This window comes from Lactuca sativa, chromosome 7, assembly GCF_002870075.4.
Source record: "Lactuca sativa cultivar Salinas chromosome 7, Lsat_Salinas_v11, whole genome shotgun sequence".
NCBI classification, from domain to species: Eukaryota; Viridiplantae; Streptophyta; class Magnoliopsida; order Asterales; family Asteraceae; genus Lactuca; species Lactuca sativa.
In genome coordinates this window covers 18,058,093-18,078,722 of record NC_056629.2, presented here as the reverse complement: position 1 = coordinate 18,078,722, position 20,630 = coordinate 18,058,093, and the positions used below count along the sequence as shown (strand labels likewise).

The 20,630-nt window shown below is 32.1% G+C and overlaps 3 protein-coding genes across 3 annotated transcripts; 1 reads left to right on the top strand and 2 right to left on the bottom strand.

Moving 5' to 3' along the window:
* Window positions 1-126: 126 nt before the first annotated feature.
* Window positions 127-2,110, bottom strand: LOC111891024 (uncharacterized). Its single transcript, XM_023887111.3, has 2 exons — window positions 1,651-2,110; window positions 127-776 (listed from the first exon to the last, which is right to left on the bottom strand). The coding sequence occupies exons 1-2, from the start codon at window positions 1,961-1,963 to the stop codon at window positions 274-276; spliced, it is 816 nt and encodes a 271-aa protein (XP_023742879.1). The 5' UTR covers window positions 1,964-2,110; the 3' UTR covers window positions 127-273.
* A 141-nt stretch (window positions 2,111-2,251) lies between these two features.
* LOC111891022 (pentatricopeptide repeat-containing protein At2g17525, mitochondrial) lies at window positions 2,252-4,793 on the top strand. Its single transcript, XM_023887107.3, has one exon. The coding sequence runs from the start codon at window positions 2,422-2,424 to the stop codon at window positions 4,294-4,296; it is 1,875 nt and encodes a 624-aa protein (XP_023742875.1). The 5' UTR covers window positions 2,252-2,421; the 3' UTR covers window positions 4,297-4,793.
* Window positions 4,482-9,480, bottom strand: LOC111891023 (phosphatidate cytidylyltransferase 1). Its single transcript, XM_023887110.2, has 12 exons — window positions 9,332-9,480; window positions 8,081-8,188; window positions 7,388-7,644; window positions 7,137-7,288; window positions 6,672-6,813; window positions 6,421-6,577; window positions 6,281-6,328; window positions 5,607-5,693; window positions 5,253-5,381; window positions 5,075-5,131; window positions 4,884-4,967; window positions 4,482-4,794 (listed from the first exon to the last, which is right to left on the bottom strand). Exons 2-12 carry the CDS (start codon window positions 8,153-8,155, stop codon window positions 4,705-4,707), a joined length of 1,278 nt encoding a protein of 425 aa, XP_023742878.1. The 5' UTR covers window positions 8,156-8,188; window positions 9,332-9,480; the 3' UTR covers window positions 4,482-4,704.
* Between the last annotated feature and the right edge of the window lie 11,150 nt (window positions 9,481-20,630).

Genomic DNA, 20,630 nt, shown 5'->3' with positions numbered 1-20,630 from the left:
TACATATATGTATTTTTAAGGTTAAGAAATGGCTATTTATTGTGAATCTATTCTTAGATACAACATTAAACCTTTTTATGATGAAATATTACTTATTCTTAACATGTGGTTTCCCAACATAATTAATAAAAAAAATCAAATTAATCACTTTATATTAAATACTAAAAACTGATTGTTATGATCTTAAATCACAATAATCATTTTAGATCCATACTTTACCCTTCTTTACACTACACACTCACTTCTTTACCCCCTAAAAATTACATTAACATGCTATGTTGGTCCATTCATAACCATGGTCAAATTACCAACTTTCAAACAAAATTCCCTTCCACCAAACTCTTCTCTTCGACTCCAATAGCAATTTTGTTCCGAAAATGACAAAAAACTTACAACTTTTTTGCTATCTATATTCGAGTCTGTAATACTTTTAGTTGAATAGGTGTTAGTAAATCTCTTATAAGACCCGAACCATTTAGCATGCACGTACTCATGTCTTCTCCATGGTGGTACATGCATTTGTTGTTGGTTCATAGACAGTCTAATCGCATCGCACATCATTCTTACGATTTTTTTGAACTCGATGACTTTGCAGACTGTAATTTGAGGGAAAACATCGAGCAATGAAACGTAATATTTAGTTGGCCTTGCTATCTCGAATTCTCCTGCTATCAATATGTCAATCATGTAGCGGGTCCCATTTATATTAACATCAATGTATTCGTAACGCCCCGATGGAACCTTGCCATTCCTTTTCCATTTTGATCTGCAGAGTCCTATATATTCATATGCAATTTGTTTAAACACAGACAAATTACATAAAAGTTATATAAATTTTTGTCAAAGTTTGAGATTTAACAACTGTATTTTAGTTTCGTCAAACAAAAGCACTTAAGTGTAAAATGTTTTTCTTTGTGGACCACTTTGACATACCATGACTTGATATATAAGATTAAAATTGTTACAATATAAAATTTTGTGAAATTTAGCATTTTAGTGAAAATATTAAAATCAAACTTTGGTACTAAGTATTCCATTAAAACCACTATATTTTGATAAAACGTTTTATTATAACCACTTTAATGTTATATGTCAAACCGGTCAATATAGAAAAATTATCAAATTTAGGTGGCTGTATAATGGTTAAAACACAGAATAGTCAAAATATAGTTGTTTTTATGTATTTTGCCTAAAAAACACTCTATTTATTTTATGATAATCAAAATGTATTTTACTTATTTGGCGATGGTAAAATAGACGGGTCAAATGAGTTTCATAACTTTATTTTAATAAAATATTTTACAAATGACTAATATTTTAACAACATCCCACAAATTAAACTCAAACTAATTATCTTAAAAATATCAAAAACATTATATACATTCTGGTATTCTTTTGACATATTTTTCAACTGAAATTTTTCAGTTTACCATTGATTAGACTACAGTTCGATAATACATTATAAATTTAATATCCAAAAAAAGAAAATCTGAATCGAAAATCATGTTCTCGAGAGCTTGAAATCGTAAATCTAACGGAGTATTGGTGTAATGATGTGTGGGATAGGGATAATATTGTAAATTTAGAGCTTCAACTTTGGAGAAAAATGAAAATGGTAGCCAAAGTGTATCACAAGGAAAGAAGGTGTACCGGCGTCGAAACCTTGGTGACGTAGCTGAGTCATCAGCTGCCATTTTAGATCTGGCGACGATGGCGATGAGTTAGTTTCGATCACGCGCCGCCATGCCTTTTGAACTTCTAATGTAGTCTTTCTTCTTGCTTCATCACCGTTCTCAAATGCAAATAATCTCTTCAGCGAATCCTTCATCGTATTCTCCACCACATCAGAATCTTCATCGTCATAGGGATTATGATCGTCGTCGATTCTTCCGATTTCTTCATCAACAACAACGCCGCAGCCTTTCTCGATGAACGAATTGACCAAATCAAACAAATCCATCATTCAAAAAAAAAAATTATCGAACTTTACAAAAATTGAAGCTTAATTGTTCGAAATTAAACTATGTGGAGAAGAATTTCAGATGAGCGTTTGATTTATAATGAATTTTGAATGTTGTTAAAATGTGGAGAAAATGTTGACATGAGATTAATTTGGAAAAAGGTGATAATTGGAGAGGAAAATGATGACACTTTGATGAATGTAGACATGGTTTTAGTATGTATACAGTATACGTATTACTATTATATAGACTATAAAGAGTCGTCGTCTTGACTTAGTTATTCCATGTGATCAGGTGTTGTAAAGTCACATATGGATTAATCTCAATAAATGATCATTTTCCAACAATTTATTTGTATAAAAATAAGACTAGAACATATGACGAGTTGAATTTTAGTTTTTAAGGATTCTTCCCTCTTCGGTTGTCATTTGCTCTTGTTCAGTTTGAATTTGATATATTCATGATCTCTTTCTTAAATTCGTCAAAGAATCTATCCATCTTCTTCAGGTCAAAAAGAAATCATAAACTTTACAACACCCAATCAAGATCCATTCCGATAACCTCCCCTGTTCCCACCCATGACCAGATTTCCCACCTCATATTAGATCAAAAGTCAGCATCCGAAGCTCTCAACACCTTCAGATGGGCGTCCAAACTCCCCCATTTCACCCACACCCAATCCACCTACAGAGCTCTTGTCCACAAGCTCTGTACTTTTCGTCATTTCGACACCATCCACCAACTGCTCGATGAAATGCCCAGCTCAATCGGCTCACCCCCAGACGATACTGTTTTCATAACCATCATCCGTGGGTTAGGCAACGCTCGAATGGTCAGACAAGTAATCAATGTTCTTGACTTAGTTTCAAGATTCAAAGAAAAACCTACCCTGAAAATCTACAACTCAATACTCGATGTTCTTGTCAAGGAAGATATTGACATAGCCAGAGGCTTTTACAGACACAAGATGATGGCTTGTGGTGTTAAAGGCGATATGTACACTTTCGGGATCTTAACAAAGGGACTTTGCATGACAAATCGCATATCAGATGCTTTTAAGCTTTTACAATTCATGAAGAAAAACAGTATCCCCCCAAACACTGTCATATACAACACCTTGCTCCATGCTCTTTGCAAGAATGGGAAACTTGGGGTAGGAAGGGCCAGGAGTTTGATGAAAGAGATAGTAGATCCAAACAGTGTCACTTTCAATATCTTAATAACCGCATACTGTAAACAAGATAACATAATTCAAGCACTTGTGATCTTAGAAAAGTGTTTCAATCTTGGATTTGTCCCTGATGTCATCACAATAACCAAAATAATGGAACTTTTATGTAACAAGAATCGTGCCATGGAGGCAGTGGAGGTTTTAGAAAGGGTAGAGAAGAAAGGTGGCAAGATTGATGTGGTGGCTTACAACACTCTTGTGAAGGGTTTCTGTAAAGTCAAGAAACCAAAGGCTGCACATAGGTTTTTAAAGGAGATGGAGTTGAAGGGTATCCTTCCAAATGCAGACACTTATAATTCTTTGATATATGGATTTTGTGAGTTGGGTTTGTTCGATTCGGCTCTTGATATGTTTCATGAGATGAAAAGGGTCGGGGTCATTTGGAATTTTGATACATTTGATATTTTAATTCGTGGGTTTTGTTCAAAAGGAAGGGTAGAAGATGGGTATAAGATTTTGGAAGTAATGGAGGATAGTAAAAGTGGTTCTTTAAATCATATAAGTCCTTATAACAGCATCATATATGGTTTCTATAAAGCAAACCGAGTTGACTCGGCTCATGACTTTTTAACCAAGATGGGGACAAAATTTCCGAGAAGTGTTGATAGAAGCAAAGAGATATTAACATTTTGCAAGGAGGGTAGAATGGGAAATGCGAAAAAGATATACGATGAGATGATTCTAGAAGGTGGAGTCCCAAGTGTTCTTGTTTATATAAGTTTGATCCGAGGGTTTTGTGAAGAAAACATGGTGAGAGATGCTTTTGAGATTGTGGATGTGATGGTGTCATGTGGTTATGTTCCTGATGTTTTGATTATTGGGGATTTGATTAATGGGCTTTGTGGTGAGGGTAAAGTTGGAAGTGCTATGCTATTTTTGGAGGATATGATTGGAAGAGGTTGGGAGGTGGATTCGGGTAGTTATAGTCCTTTGATTGATGGGTATTGTAAGAGAGGGGATTTGCATAAGGGGTTGATGTTGTTTATGGAGATGGTGGAAAAGGGAATTGTTCCTGATTATTTTGCATGGAATTGTGTAGTTGAGTATGTTGTTAGGGTAGTAGAAGAAGGGAATAAATTGTTGGAATGCCTCATTGAAACCTAATTACGAATATGAATTGCTGGTTTTTTACATGTAGAATGATTTCAAATATGGATGATTTATGTAATTGACTTGACTCGGTGAGTGAAATAGATAATAGTTAAAATGAAAAGGGTGATGAATTGAGAAGGATCATAATTTTTTACATTGATTGATAATATATGATAGTATAAATTAAAAAGAGAAAGTAAGAAAAGTTGAAAATGATACAAAAATAATGGGATGGATACATGTGTGTTTGTTTGATTCCATTTCCATCTACATTTTTTTAAAGAAGGGATAGAGCAACCAACCACTATACACATGTGCATATATATGTATATGTATTGTATGATATGATGCAATACCACAAAAAACGATCATAACAAAAGTCAAACATAGTACAAATCAAAAATGTAATTGTTATCTTCTTCAAGATTCACCAAACTGCCTGTCTTGTAGTATTTGTCCTAGGTTATTGTACAACACCTTTTGCTCCTCGTATGACAGATTCATCACAATCTGAATACAAATATTTACATTAGTACAATAATTATTTTAATACAAATTAATTTTATTTTTTTTAAAATATATTTATAAATAGCATATACCTGGTCAAAAATCATCCCAACTGATACGCTTTGAGCTACAATAAATGACTGATGGTAGATGTATGCAAAGACAGCCATCACCATCTGCATGAGTAAATCAAAGTTAGTTGTTATTTCTTTTCTTGCATTTAACATTAAAAATAAATAAATATGGAAATAAAGAAATGTTTTGAATTTTTAATGGGACGTACTTGACAATCCATTCTGTCTGTCATTCCACCATGTCCAGGAATGCTGTCCCCAAAATCCTATAGCAAATGAAGAGAATAAATTAAATTAGGTAATTACAAATAATAATAATAATAATAATATAATATGGTTTGGATTTTATAAAATAAAAATAAATGTAGAGATTAATAGATTATGGACCTTGATCTTGAAGGCTCTTTTGAAACCACTAGCGAAGAAGCCACCGAAAGGTGCAATAATTGAAGCAAAAAGTCCAAGTCCCAATGCGTGCCATTGCACTGGTAGAACTTGCATCTCTGTCCATGGAAACTGAAAAGGGGGGAGAGAGAAAAAAAAATCAAATTCCATTCCGGTGTTTTGATTTCTGTTGGAATTCAGAAATTCCCTTAATGAAGGAATTTGATCTTTGTTCAATGTTCTGATCCTCTCTCATTTGTGTAAATGATGGAAAAAACAAACTTTTCATGAACTGTATAATTTTCTAACTAGGAAATGAAGGAATGGAATTGGTAATTCTATTCATGTTTATGTTACCCATTCAGGAAGCCATCCAGGTAAAATGAAGGTCTCTGGTGTAAAAAGTGGGCCAGGGTCACACTGGAGCCAACCAGTTGATAGGTCCTGCACAACAATTTATAAAATCAATGTGTTGAATAATAATAATAATAATAATTAGGGTGTGTTTGGCTGGAGTTGGACGGAATGGAATGTATGCTGCAATGGAATTAGTCATTACATTTTGTTACAATGTGTGGTTAGCCCGTAGGAATGGAATGGATTTTATTATGAATTTTTATGTTATATGTAGTATGTACATACAATATATAATTTGAATGCTATTCTATATATTAGTTTAATTATATTTAACAATTTTATTTTTACAACAATAAGAAACTGAACATAAAAGTTCTTTAAAACCCAATTAAGTTATAACTTATAATAAAATGATATTTTTTTTGTTCTGTGTCATTAAAAATTACACAGATAAAAATGTATTATGTTGCAATTTTGCATTCCATTCCATGATGGAATGAAAAAGAACACCCCTGAATCAAAAATTCAAAATTAACAAAATGAAAGGAATCACATTCCATCCCATCAGGCAAAACAAACAAGTTTTTTTTTATGTTTCATTCCATCCCTGATTCCATCATACCAAAGTATATACTTTTTAAAACAAAAAGTGATTTACAAATAAATTAAGCTACCTTTCTGGGACATGTTAACCAATGGAAACGACCCATAAAATTAGCAAGCTGCACATAACAAAGGGTACACAAAATGTCATCATTTCAAATTACATAATAACAGTAAATGTATTCCACAATTTAAAGGAGAATTTGCTCACCACAAAGGCAGATATAATTGTTGTAACAGAAGCTCCAATAAATCCCTCCCATGTCTTCTTTGGTGATAATTTAATCAGAGGTGTTTTTCCAAAGAAAAATCCAAAAAAATAAGCAGCAATGTCATTGATCACAATCAATGATGCAGGAAGGAGGAACCTGTGTGACAATTAATTTATTCATTCTGATTATCTATGTAAGAAAGTTGGATCTTAACTCATATGAAAACATTAATATACTAAAATAAAATTACCAGAATATCCCTTCGAAAATATTGGCTACTGTGAAAGAGGACTGAGTGAAAACCACAATAAGGATCATATGTGTCCATGCATATTGCCCAAACTGATACTTGTACATCTTTTTCTTTAGTGACAGAATGAACCACACAAAACCTAAACCAACAACATATACATCAACTTTTAGTAAACAAAAAAATAAAATAATTTTGGCCAAATTTACACCAAAAAAAAAACATTACATTTTGGGTAATTTTGCGGTTTAACCACTAATACTTAACTTTTCCAAATAAAACCATAAAAGATTCAGACTTTTTTCCAAATTAAACTCTTTGACTTTGTTATATCAGGTTTTATAATTTCCAAATTAACCATTTTGACATGTTATAAAAAAAAGTATAAGTCGTTGAGAACCAAAAAATTGCCCAAAATATAATGGTTTTTCCAGTAAATTTCCTGATAATGGTTATAACACCAACCTGCTATATAAAGGAAATAACAGGTAACCATATGATATTTGATAAGATTTCCCACTATTTTATATAAAAACTTGTCTGTTGTGACAGTATTGACCAGGCGTTGACTAAGTATGCGACCATATACAAATAGCATCGCTGTGAAGAAAAAATGCCTGAAAATAAATAACAAGTAAGAATTGATAATCTTGAATCTTTAAATAGAATAAAAATATGGGTTTTTGTTAAAAATTAAAATGAAGTATTTTTCTTACCAATTTAAATGCCTAAATCCTGGTAGCTGTTTGTCTTCGTTTACTTTTCTTAGTAGCCCAAAGAGCTCTTTTGCCATAAAGATTTGTATAATAACAACCATGGCCCATATATAAAGATGCCCCATGTAGACAACAAATATAAAGCCACCAATCATCCAGATACTTGAATAAGCACGAATCAACATTGATCTGTACTTATTTTGATCATTTACAAGCAAGTGGTTGTTTCCATTTGATTGGCCTACATCACCTGGAACCTGATATTTTTACAGATAAACCTCAAAATCTATAACTTTTATATAAGTCTTAGAACCTGTTTCTTTTTTACTTAATGGCTTAATGAGTTGAGCACTTAATCTTGACAGCTATCTATGGTTGTTTTCTTACTCAATCCGGATAGAATGACTTAATGGGTTAAGCCAAAAAAACCTGCCTTTTAATGTATTAAGACACTAAGCCTTTACCTGTTCGTAATGTAAGGATAAAAGGGTCATTTAGTCTAGTTCAAATGGCTTGAAAAGAAACAAACTTTATATGGACAAGCACTCTATCCAGACATACATCATTTACCCATTCAGCCACTTTATCCATACAGGACTTAATGAAGAAAAAGAAGCCAGGCACTTACTTGTTATAAATTGTAAATGTAATTATATAATTTATATCATTAGTCAATTATAGTTGCATGGTTACCTCATTTGAACCTTTACGACGCCGAATCCTTCCACCATGTGTAACTTGGACATTACTCCCATTCTCCTTTATCATGGTCCCACAACAACAATGGGTACTTAAATAAACCTAAAAATAAACACACGCACACACATGAGATCAAAATACATGCTGATATTCTTTCTGCATCTAGTATTGACAAAAGACTTGTAAAGATAATAGTGTTGATAGATGATACTATTACACAAGAAGTAAAAGATAAAATACAAACACATTGCATTTGAAGTTGAGAATAAGAATTGCTGAATTGCATTGATTATATGTGATACCCTCAATCACTTATCTCACATCAAGTCCCCTTTTATGATAACAGGGACCTGATATATAAACATATATACATGTATATGAACAAGTATTGTGCACTAGCTTGTATATTACTCACTACTCATATGGGGTTCATGGTCTAATTGGGGCTAAAGTTAAGTAGTTGCATTGACAGGTAAAATACAAATTTCAGATTTAATCTTTCAAAGACTAGAATTAAGCATCAGCCACAAAAGAAAAAGCACATCATAACAAATACAGATGATTTCAGATACCCAAAAAAACCATCAGAATATACTTTTATTAACAGAGCCAGGGAGGAAGAAAGCAGATGCCATACACCCCCACCCCACACCCCTCCTTTTCTAGATTTTCTGCCAAAAGTTTCAATAATTTTAGGCTATAAAGAAAAAATTCGAATCAATTTGTAGATTTCATGCCCCTTTTATAGATTTTCTTGCTCCTCAACGCTTTTACAGTTTATTCCTATCACACAGATGAAGACACAGTTCCCAAAACATAGGTGCCATTTTTTAACATACTTACAAGCCCTAGAGTCCGCTTTCAATCCAAGCATAATTTGCCGCGACCTCAACCTCTAAAAACATTACTACCATGCTTTTTTCCCAGATTTTCGTTAAGCAGTTTTTACTTAGATCACAGAAACGAATCAAACTTCAAAGTGAAAAGCTCACGAAATCCAAAACCCTAAGTATTCAAATTGAGCTTCTTCAAACTAACTCTCACGTTCTAAGAGTTTCAACGTTCCTATATCATTAGGACATTACATAACCATAAACAGAGCTAATTGAAGTACTGTTTATATAGCCAAAAACATGAACCAATGAAAGGGAAGAAATTCAACGATATCATGATCACACGGTGATTAAAATCCGAAAACGAAACCATAAATTAACGAATTGAATTAAATTAGCGAAAGAAGCAAACCTCGCAGTCAAATCTGAATCAGTGGAAGGGAAATCAATCTTCAAATACTTTAGAATAGACTTAACACATGTAGATGTGTGTGTATATATAAACATATAAAATATATTGTGTATAACTGCATATATGCCCCCACTCCCAAAAATAAATAATATGTGTTCGTGAAGATTTTGAAACTTATAAGAGAAATTACATCACTAGTCCAAAAGTTTTAACTGATATTATTTTGTACCCTCAAGTTTTGATAATTGTTTATCATGGATTTTAGTTTGAATAAGTAATATTTTATTAATCGATTTGGTTTTATTTACCAAATGTACCATATTTTACTATAATCAATTTATTTTTCAGCAGAATATTAACAAAATATACTAATGATTGATGAAATGCAAAAATAATTAGTGTTAGGCCATATTTTTGATAATTAAAACTTATATGTTACTTTTTATTTAGACATTTTCCATAAGGACAAAACTAAGAAGTCGATCACTAAATTCGTATGGCTTGTTTTTTTTAAGATTACATTGTAAGAGAGAACCATGATAAAATTATGCATATATATTAGTGGTCCCATCAAAATGGACCAATATCATTGATGGTAGTTATATGCTTCATAGCAGTACATCTTTGTTTTTACAATCCATATTATGGGTAATTTTAGTTTCTATCATTTAATTTAATATAATTGGGACTAATTCGAGATAAATTATATCTACTATACGAGTTTTAGAGATACAGAGTATATGTTTGGTTTGGATAAATCAAAGTGATAATACAGGGACAACGGTCCCACTAAATAAATGAACCGATGCAAATGTTGGGAACAATTATTTTTTTTGCTTCAAAATTAACTTAATCTAACTTTCTTCTTCTTTTCTACATATAGAGATGTTTAGTTCTGCAAAGAGTTATATGAAAATTACATTTTTACTCTACCGAATTATTGTCTCAAAAAACACGAAATAAATCAAATGTATTATGTGCTTGCTATCTTCATATTGATTTCTTGGATTATCCCAAGTGTGAATTCATACAATCACGGGCTATAGGGTCGAATTTCATATTTCAAAAAGTTTTTCTAATACAATCCCGAAAATTAACCAAGACATATTGATATTCAAAACATGTTTTCTATTATTAATCGTGTCTAAAATCAAACTAGCTTATACGACTGTACACTACACATCTACTAATTTGTATTTTTGCATAACATAAGATTTTTTTGATACTCGTATAAACCTCAATTATCTAAAATGTTTGATGACACTGATCGGTAATTATTACAAGTAAATTATTTTTATAAAAGTAATAGAAAATCAATGAACATACATAAACATACATTTATTGGAAGAAGGTATTTGGGTTTATTTTTACTCGATAAAGGTCACACCGATTGGTTTTCCATCCTGCAAATAAGACATATCTAGTCTAGCCATATTTTGTTTTTAAATACCATTATTTTCATTTTTGAACATATGAATCTTATTTATCGCTAGCAAGATACTAGAAAATAAGCAAAATATAAATGGAAATAATAGCAAATATAGGGTTTTGTAACAATGACCTCCAATTGACTTTCACTTTAGAATTTCAATGCACCAACAAATTAAAAGAGAAAATGTCACAATTCTATCAAATAGTATATTTCCTTTGCTTTTGCTCACCAAATACTACGGAGTTCCAAAAGTCCATATCACCCAAAAAGTTCTTAACATTTCTACTTTCAAGCAAGATCGTTGATTCAATGTCTCTTTAACCGCATCCAACCAAGAGAACCAATGTTGAACTAAATAAGTATGAGGAACTGGAGTGTCACACCGGCAACCAGTTAATTATCAATCAAATAGAAATGGAACATATCACGATCAATGAAAACATGAGTTGTTTTTTCCACCTAATTATGACAAACCACGTATAATATCAACTCAAAATCTACCACCCTATTCACTAATTTATCTCTAGTTGGAAGACGGTTAGTCAAAATTATCCAAGCTAAATTATTGATTGTTTTAGGCATTAAGCTATTCATTTTTATGGAACCAATTCCTATATGTAGCTTGATGTTTTACATATGTTATATAGCAAAGCTAATTGTGAAATCCCCCGTCTTGCTAAGTACCTACGACCACCTATTTAGGGTCGTATTACAAACAAAAGAGCTCAACAAGCTCATCAAACTCAAATTTTGTATCTCCTCCGTTCCCCCTCTTACGTTTTTTATGCCAATTTCAACTCCTAGTTACATCATTAAATCGATCACATAGAAAACCATTTTTTCAACGTCTAACAAAAATAACCCTAAAAATTTAGATCTTAACTGGTGTTTCCAATTCAAATTTCCTTCTCAAATTTTGTCCCATCATTGTTACCAATTTCATTTTCTCCTTGGACATTATCACTTATCTAACTTTATCTGACTCATTTTTCTTTCATAAAAAATCTACATCTCGTTTTTTCCAATAACTTGGTCACTTTATCGGTAGCTTTTAAAAATGGACATAAAGTTAATCTCAAAACTCCCCAACACTGTTTTCAAAAGTGTATTGTTATCGCTTATTAATAACATTTTTACTTTTCAACTACTTTTCTACCTATTGATAACGTTTTTAACTTGTGATTATAGTCTAATAGTTTATGTATGAAATTCCACAAAAGGGGCATAAGGTTTAAAATTTAGCACACCCACAATATTGTTAGTGTTCCATGATTTACCTCTCATGTAATGGGCCTTGAAGCGTTCTCAACATGGACATTCAGATGTCACACATGGTTTATCATTTTTAATTTGATTTCACGTTTCAGTAAAATATTGATAGGTTTTATAAGTTACAAAAAATATGTGGCGGAAAAACTTAACCCTAAGTTCACATGCAACCTATTGGATCTAAGTTTCCTTTATTGATTGGAACAAACAATTGAACATCAAGAACCCTAGGAATACCCTACTATAATCGAAATTCATAAAGGGTTTTAGAGTTTACATACATTTTGATTATTGTAGTAAATAATCAACAATGGCTTCTTGAACAAACTTCAGAAAGCAAGCAGTAGAAATCTTGTGTCTCTAATGGTTTGTACCCAAACCCTAGCAATAGAAGACTTGAGAGGAGGGAGGATGGAATTTTCGGCTTTTCATCTTGAGAAAAGAGTCGCCAAAAATATGAGGTCTAAGGCTCCTTATATACTTGAATAAGGAAACCCTGAAAACCCTAATCTGAATATAATAATATTATCTCAAATTAAGTAATTATCCACATTCCTAACTATCCTTAAGGGTTAATCTAGAAACCTAAAGAGGCTTCAAATTTTCGGTTATCCCTAGAATATTCCAAAAAAAAATTCGTTCAACTATTAAACAATTACAACTTAGGTCCTTACACTTTTAATTAGTCCAATTAATCCCAAAATTAATTTCAATTAACTTTGATTAATTATTAATGAAATAATATTATCCCAAAATTAATTCCAATTAATTTTTATTAATTATTAATTAAATGATACTATTTCTAAATAATATATTAACCTCGGAACATATTAAAAAATTATTTATTGCTATTTATTAATCTTATAATAAACCAGTAAATCAACCTCTTTCTCCCAAAGTGAATCTGTCAATTACTAGTTTTTAAGGCAACCCAAAATGACATTGTTTTTAATTCAAGTATATATCAGTTTAGTTATTGACTTAGACACCTAATACAACAGTCTCCACTTGGATAAGTCTATAACTACAATTGCAAGTATAACTTCTAAATCAACCATTAAAATGCGCTTTCCAAAGCAACTCCATACTCTGATCTGATTGGATATCGGTCCTAAGATAAATGATCAAATATTCCTTCGTTCTGCAAGATATCGTATGGACATTAGACATGGATTAAAATCAATCTCTTGTCCAAAATTTTATTTCCTGATTTTCTGATTTGTGATGACCTCATAAGACTACTAATTGAACACATCAATTTAGTCATAGTTGGGCCTAACACTACAATGTCAACATCAAATCACCGAGGAGCTCAATGATATCGCTTTTTTCCATTAGGACAAAATGAACGAATAAATTTCAACTCATATGTTTGTATCTTTTACTCACCAAATCATACATGACACTACGTTTTATATCCATTTCAAGAATATAAGATGTTATCGTCTCATAATTATTTGTGATGTAACCCATGAAGTAATTCTCTAAATGTGGGTTTATCAAATGCTCAAATTTTCATATATATTTTGCATTTTCTAATATCTAATTTATTTTTCATTGTGAATTTAAATGATAATTTTAATTTTTGTTCGTAAACCTGCCTACCTAGTCCTAAATATCATCCTCAATCTCTTAGAAAACTTGCACTCATAACTTGTTATTTGAAAAATCACTCTTAACCGCTAAACTAAAGGTTCTTTGATATAATTCTTTTAGATGATAACTTAATAGATAAGTATTTTATTAACTTATATAATAAGTCAAGCGATACATTCCTGACATTTTTTTTATTAAAACGTGGTCACCAAGTGATTTTTTATATGAAAAGTTGTTTGTTTAATCATCACTGGAATCAAAAAGTTCGTTATGATGCGATAAGATCAAAAATGTGTACGTATATAATTAATAGAGTCTACGAAAATAAAACAAAAAACATGTGGGTAGGCATTAAAGGACAAATAAAATGTAGTTTAGACTTTGACAAGATTGTAAAAATGGTACTTGTGGTTGTCAACAGATTATAATTTTTGTCCGAAAATATTTGATATTTCTATTATTGTTCTAGTTTTAGATTTTTTAATTATTTGGTCTCTATACCTTTAAATTGATTATATATTTTTTTAATTAATTAACTTTTGTTTTTATTTATAAATTAAGAATAAAACATGGCCAATATATTTTAGTTTTTTCATCACAAACGAAAAGTTTTGGGGCAGGTGCGAGTTCCACCACAAAGTCATCAAAATACGCAAAAGTGACGCCTCTCGTTGTAAAAAATCATCAGGACCATCGTCAATCAACTTTACCGAAGGTCCGACGCCAACCCCACCAACCTGTTCCACCTATGTTGTCGGTAACCACCTACGGTAACCTCTTCACGACCCGTCATAATCCTCCATATCCACCACTAAGCCAACTGTTTTCTAGTACATCCACCACCATTCGAACCACAAAGAGGTCTGATCCAAACCCTCATGGCCAGTTCCTCCATTCATTGCCTTCTACCACCTCCAGTCGACCATTGCTAACGAAAACTACATCGGTCGACTACCCACAAAATACACAACAAACCCCTGAAAAGAAACAACCTCTAGCCGACCATTCGTTATCGACACCGCTTTTCGATATCGATGATGTTAGATCTAGGTTTTCAACCCATCATAGCCGACATCAGGATCTTTTTCGATGGTGCAGTTTTGAATCTTCGATGGTATAAGGTTGTGTACGGGCTGGAATGGAGGCAGACACAAATGGTGGTGTTGTAGGTGGTGGTTTCTGAGCTCCAACTGAACAAAGAATAAAAAATGATACAAGGGAATGTTGACTGGTGGTGGTTAAAGCTGGCAAAAATCGATCCAATCCGGCAACCCAACCCGAACCCAACCCAAAATTAGTGGGTTGGGTTGAGATTTTCAACTCATTTAATTTAAATGGGTCAACTCGTCTAACCTATTTAATTAAACAGGTTGAGTTGGGTAAAAACTATCAACTCGTTTTCAACCCGTCAACCCATTTAACTTTATATATATATATATATATATATATATATATATATATATATATATATATATATATATATATATATATATATATATATATTATTTGAATATTATTATGTATTAATCAAAGTATTAATTTGTAAATTATAATGTTGCGTTATTATTATTTATGTTTAATAAAATTCAATCCTAATTTTCATCTTTTTTTAGTGTCGATAATACTGGTTACTCTCCAAAATCATTATGAAACTAAAAATTTTTAATGGTATTTGAACAATTTATTTGTATTTATGAATTAGGATTATGCTTTTGTCATAATTATGAAGTTTTATTTACGTTTTATAATTTAAGTGGTATAATATTTAATTATATAATTTATTCAATTGATTTTAAATGGGTTAACCCAAGTTTAACTTATTTATTTAATAGGTTTGATCAGAAACTACATAAACATGTCAACCCGATGACAACCCATTTATCTAAAAGATTGAGTTGCGTTGGGAATATCAACCCATTTAAATAACAGGTTAGGTTGGATTGAAATTTTCAACTCAATTATTAAATAGGTCGAACCTCGCCTCTAGTGGTGTTCTTACCTGTGAACATTAGTTTTGGACAAAAACCATATTTTTTCGACAACCTAAGGTATAATTTTTACAAATTTTGTCTTAGGTGTTGTTTGTTTTTCGGAAAAAACTTCTTCAGGCCTCTTATTGCTATGCGGCGCAGAACACCCGCAACATTTTTCATCTCGTAGCTGTTTGTTTTTCAGAAGTCTTCAGATTAAAAACATTTGTGTGTGTTCTTCTTGACGCAGAACTTGTTTTGTCTCTTCCAACCTCTTCTTCTTCTTTTTTTTTCTTACTAAAATATTGATTATATATTGTTGAAATCTTATTTCACATTTTTTTTTCGTTTTTTTTTTTGTTTATTCTTCTTGAAAAAAAATTCTTTTTTAATATTGAATAATAATAATTTGTTGATGAAATATCATCATTTTATGCTAAAATATCTATATTTTTTTGTTAAAATATCATTATTTTTTTCTGAAATATCATAAATTCTTGCCGAAATGTCATATATTATTAAATTTTCGGTATTAAAAAACTATTTTTCAGATTCAAAAATCAATTTATTTTAATTTTTTTAATATCTGCAGCAGCATGCAGATGTTAAAAAACAAAAATGCTTCTAATTAAAGTCTGCAGCCGTTTGGTCCACCTCTTCTACTGCAGAGGGTTGCAGAGATGGTCCGCAGACTATATGAATTTTTGTCTCAAAAAAACAGCACCTTAGACTTTAGATAGTTTCGTTTGACACTTACGTCCTCTCTGCTCTCTTTTATTAAAAATTGGTCCTCTTTTTTTCCTAATTTACATTAGGTCCACCTTCTTTATCCAATGCACATTTAATTTGTTATAATTTGAAAAGAAAAAAAATAATAAAAATAAAAATAACCTGTGCTATATGATTGATTGATTTTGATGTCATCTTTTTCCATTAGCTTTTTGGTAACGGTGGATTCCAGAAACTATACTTGAAAAAATTAAACAAAAAATTGCCACGTTTATTGGTGTGTATTTGGTAATTTATATGCGTTGTCCACATCCAATTAAATATGTATTTTAATAAATGTTAATATCATTATGGTTAATTGTATCACGTGTTTAATCTTTTACATGAGTAACAAATAGTCAAGCAATTAATATAACGATTTTAAATTTTAGTTTTTAAGATTATGCAAAAAAAAAAAAAAGAAAAGGCGTATTCTTACAAAGTTCATAAACCAAACATACCCATATATTTTTGGGTCGTTGAGTTTGAGAATAATAAAGATAAAGCTGATTTAAATTTAGAGTTATTATTTTTTTAAAATAATTTTTCAGAAAGTTTTAAAATTATTTTATGTTATAAAATAATCCATTTATTTTTTGGTATATATTTTTAAATTTTATATTTTTTATTCAGATTTTAAATTTCATTACAATTTGGTTCGAATTTAAAATTTTGTTAAAAGTTCGTTCAATTTTTAGTTATTTATTTATTTATTTTTCTTTTTTATGTTTCTAGTTTCTACAACTTTATATATATATATATATATATATATATATATATATATATATATATATATATATATATATATATATAAAAGAATTTTTTCTTTAACTTTCTTTAAAAAATTATTTTACAATATCTTCTTATTTTTTTTAGTTCTTTGAATTATTTTATACAAGGTTGTAGAACTTGTTACTCGGTACCTGCTCGGCCGACTGGGGAGTAGCGACTACTCGGGGAGTACTCGGATTCAGTAATTCATTTAGAAATATTTTTAGGAAAGTTATATGTGTCAAAATCATAATTGATTGAAATATATAACAAAATTAGATACATGTGAATACATAAAAACTGAAATACACACAATTGTCTCACTTAGTGAATAATTACTAAAAATTTAAGATATATATGATGGGTTTTAGCCATAAGAACTTTCCTATGTGCGCATGCAAAACCCTAATGCTTGGATCTAGGTTTTCTAATAAACATGCTTTGAATCCAAGACTTCTAATTACTAATTAGGTTAAACAAGAACATTAAAACAGATCTAGAATCATACCTTTGAGTTCCTTGTTGATCTTGAGGTCTTGGAGCTTCTAGAGTCACAAATGTCACTCCTCTAATGGCTTACAAACACCAAAGCAAGGAGGATGATTTGGGAGAGAGGAGAGGGGAGGAATTCGACCAGAGTTCTCTTGCTTTTTCAGAAGTATCGAATTCCCTATGTCATGGGGTCTATTTATACTTGTAGATTCCTTAATGATTACAGATAAGTCCCTATCAGATAATCTTCTCTTAAGGCTATCCAAATCCATTCCTAGATAACTCTAATGGACGATTTTAGCTATCCTAATCCTCTTAGAATTCGTCCATAGTATATCCAAATGGATTTACAGTTTAAAGCTTAACTATCAAACAATTGACAGTTTATACCCCTTTATTTAATTAATCTCTTTAAGTCACCAAATTAATTCTAATTAATTCTATGACTTATATTAATCAAATAACAAATATATTATTCATTATATTATTCCCATAATATATTAATAATATTTATTCTCTCTTAATAAATCATCCTATCAAGTTGCTATGGTGAAGGCAACCCAAAAGGACCATGCACAACCGGATATAGTTACAGCCTTAGACACTATTCCAACAGTCTCCCACTTGGATAAGTCTAGTAACTATACAAGTACAATTCGGTTTGCAATCGTAGCTCTCAAAGACGCTGTCAACTCTGATCTAATCAATCTTGTCCTTTAGATAAGGGAACGTACAGTCCTCTGTTAGATATCATGCTGACAATCCTATGGAATGGTTAGTCAAGCATTTAGGTTTCTCGATCTCTGATTTATTTGACATAGAACTTAATCGAACACATCAATTCAGTTCTGACCGGGCCCGGCACATAAGTCAAATCAAATCATCGAGCGGCCGAGATATCGCTTTTACCTTATTAGATAAAAGTTACAGATAAACTTCGACTTATATGCATTTACTTATTCATTTACCAACTATACACAACAATACGTTTTATAACACCAAGTTACTGATGCGTTTTCGTATTATCAATGTACAATCAATTAACAAATAATAAACCATATATCTAGGTTTTAAGACTATATGATATTATCGTCTTGCGATCACCTTTTATATCTTATTCCATAAGGTGATTCCAGCAAGCGCGGGTTTATTCCAATGCTCAAAACTAGTTCATAAGCACTCATGAACGTTGCAGCAATCCTTTGCTATGTCTAACACCATTTAGACACTCTACACACCAATTCATGACAATCTTCTTTCATATCTACTTCCAACATATGAACGATTGTGGACCATTTGAATAATTTGATTATTCCTAATAACCTCAATTATTCTGGAAGTCAAAACATGCAAAGTGAAACAATAGCTAAACAATTAACATAAGATAGTAACATTACTCATAAATAAAACTCCTTTATTTAATCATCAAATGTCAATTACATTTATCTATTACACGTTTCTAATACTATCTAATCTATGCTAATATCATCCTTCAGCCCAATACTCCTAGCATGCTGCAAGTGCTTAACCCTACTCAGTCCCTTCGTAAGCGGATCTGCTGGGTTATCTTCTGATGATATCCTCTTAACTACGAGTTGTCCTTCTTCTACACGATGTCTAATGAAGTGATACTTTCTGTCGATATGTCTTGATCTACCATGATCCCTCGGTTCCTTGGTTAAGGCAACCGCACCTTCGTTATCACAGAAAATCTCCATTGGCTCCTTTATGGCAGGTACGACTCCAAGATCACCAATGAAGTTCTTTAGCCATATTGCCTCCTTCGACGCTTCGCTCGCTGCAATGTACTCTGATTCGCACGTTGAATCAGCTACGGTTTCCTGCTTGGAACTTTTCCATGTCACTGCTCCTCCATTTAGGGTAAAGACCCAGCCCGACTGCGAACGGTAGTTGTCCCTGTCGGTCTGAAAACTGGCGTCACTATACCCTCGCACCTTCAAGTCATCACTCCCTCCGAGGACTAAGAACCATTCCTTTGTCCTCCGAAGGTACTTAAGGATATTCTTCACCGCTATCCAATGGGCTTTGCCAGGATTCCCTTGATATCTGCTAACCATGCTCAAAGCGAAGGCTACATCAGGGCGAGTACAAGTCATAGCGTACATGATTGAGCCAACTGCGGAAGCATATGGTATTTGGCTCATTTCTGCTATCTCAGCTTCGGTACTCGGACTTTGAGTCTTACTCAATTTGGCATTACTTTGTATTGGTAGTTCTCCCTTCTTTGAGTTTTCCATACTAAAACGTTTTAGTACCTTCTCTAAGTAAGTATTCTGACTAAGTCCAATTAGTCTCTTACTTCTTTCTCTTATTATCCTTATTCCCAAAATGTAAGAGGCTTCTCCGAGGTCCTTCATAGCGAAGCACTTCCCGAGCCAGGACTTAACTTCCTGCAGAGTCGGGATGTCGTTTCCTATGAGTAATATGTCATCGACATATAGAACGAGGAAGCTTACTATACTCCCACTGGCTTTGACATATACACAAGATTCGTCTTCGCTTCGTACAAATCCAAACTCTTTGACTTTCTCATCGAAACAAAGATTCCATCTGCGAGATGCTTGCTTAAGTCCATAAATGGACTTCTCAAGCTTACACACTCTATCCGGATGCTTCGGATCCACAAACCCCTCTGGCTGAGCCATGTAAACATCCTCAGCCAACTTTCCGTTAAGGAAAGCGGTCTTGACATCCATTTGCCAAATCTCATAATCATGAAATGCGGCAATTGCTAACATCACTCTAATAGATTTAATCTTCGCAACTGGTAAGAAGGTCTCATCATAGTCAACTCCGGGAGTTTGAGTAAAGCCCTTCGCGACCAATCGCGCTTTATATGTGTGTACGTTCCCATCCACGTCGGTCTTCTTCTTGAAGATCCATTTGCACCCAACGGTCTTACGTCCGGGCACGTAATCAACCAAATTCCAAACTTGGTTATCATACATGGATTGGATCTCGCTATCCATTGCCTCTTTCC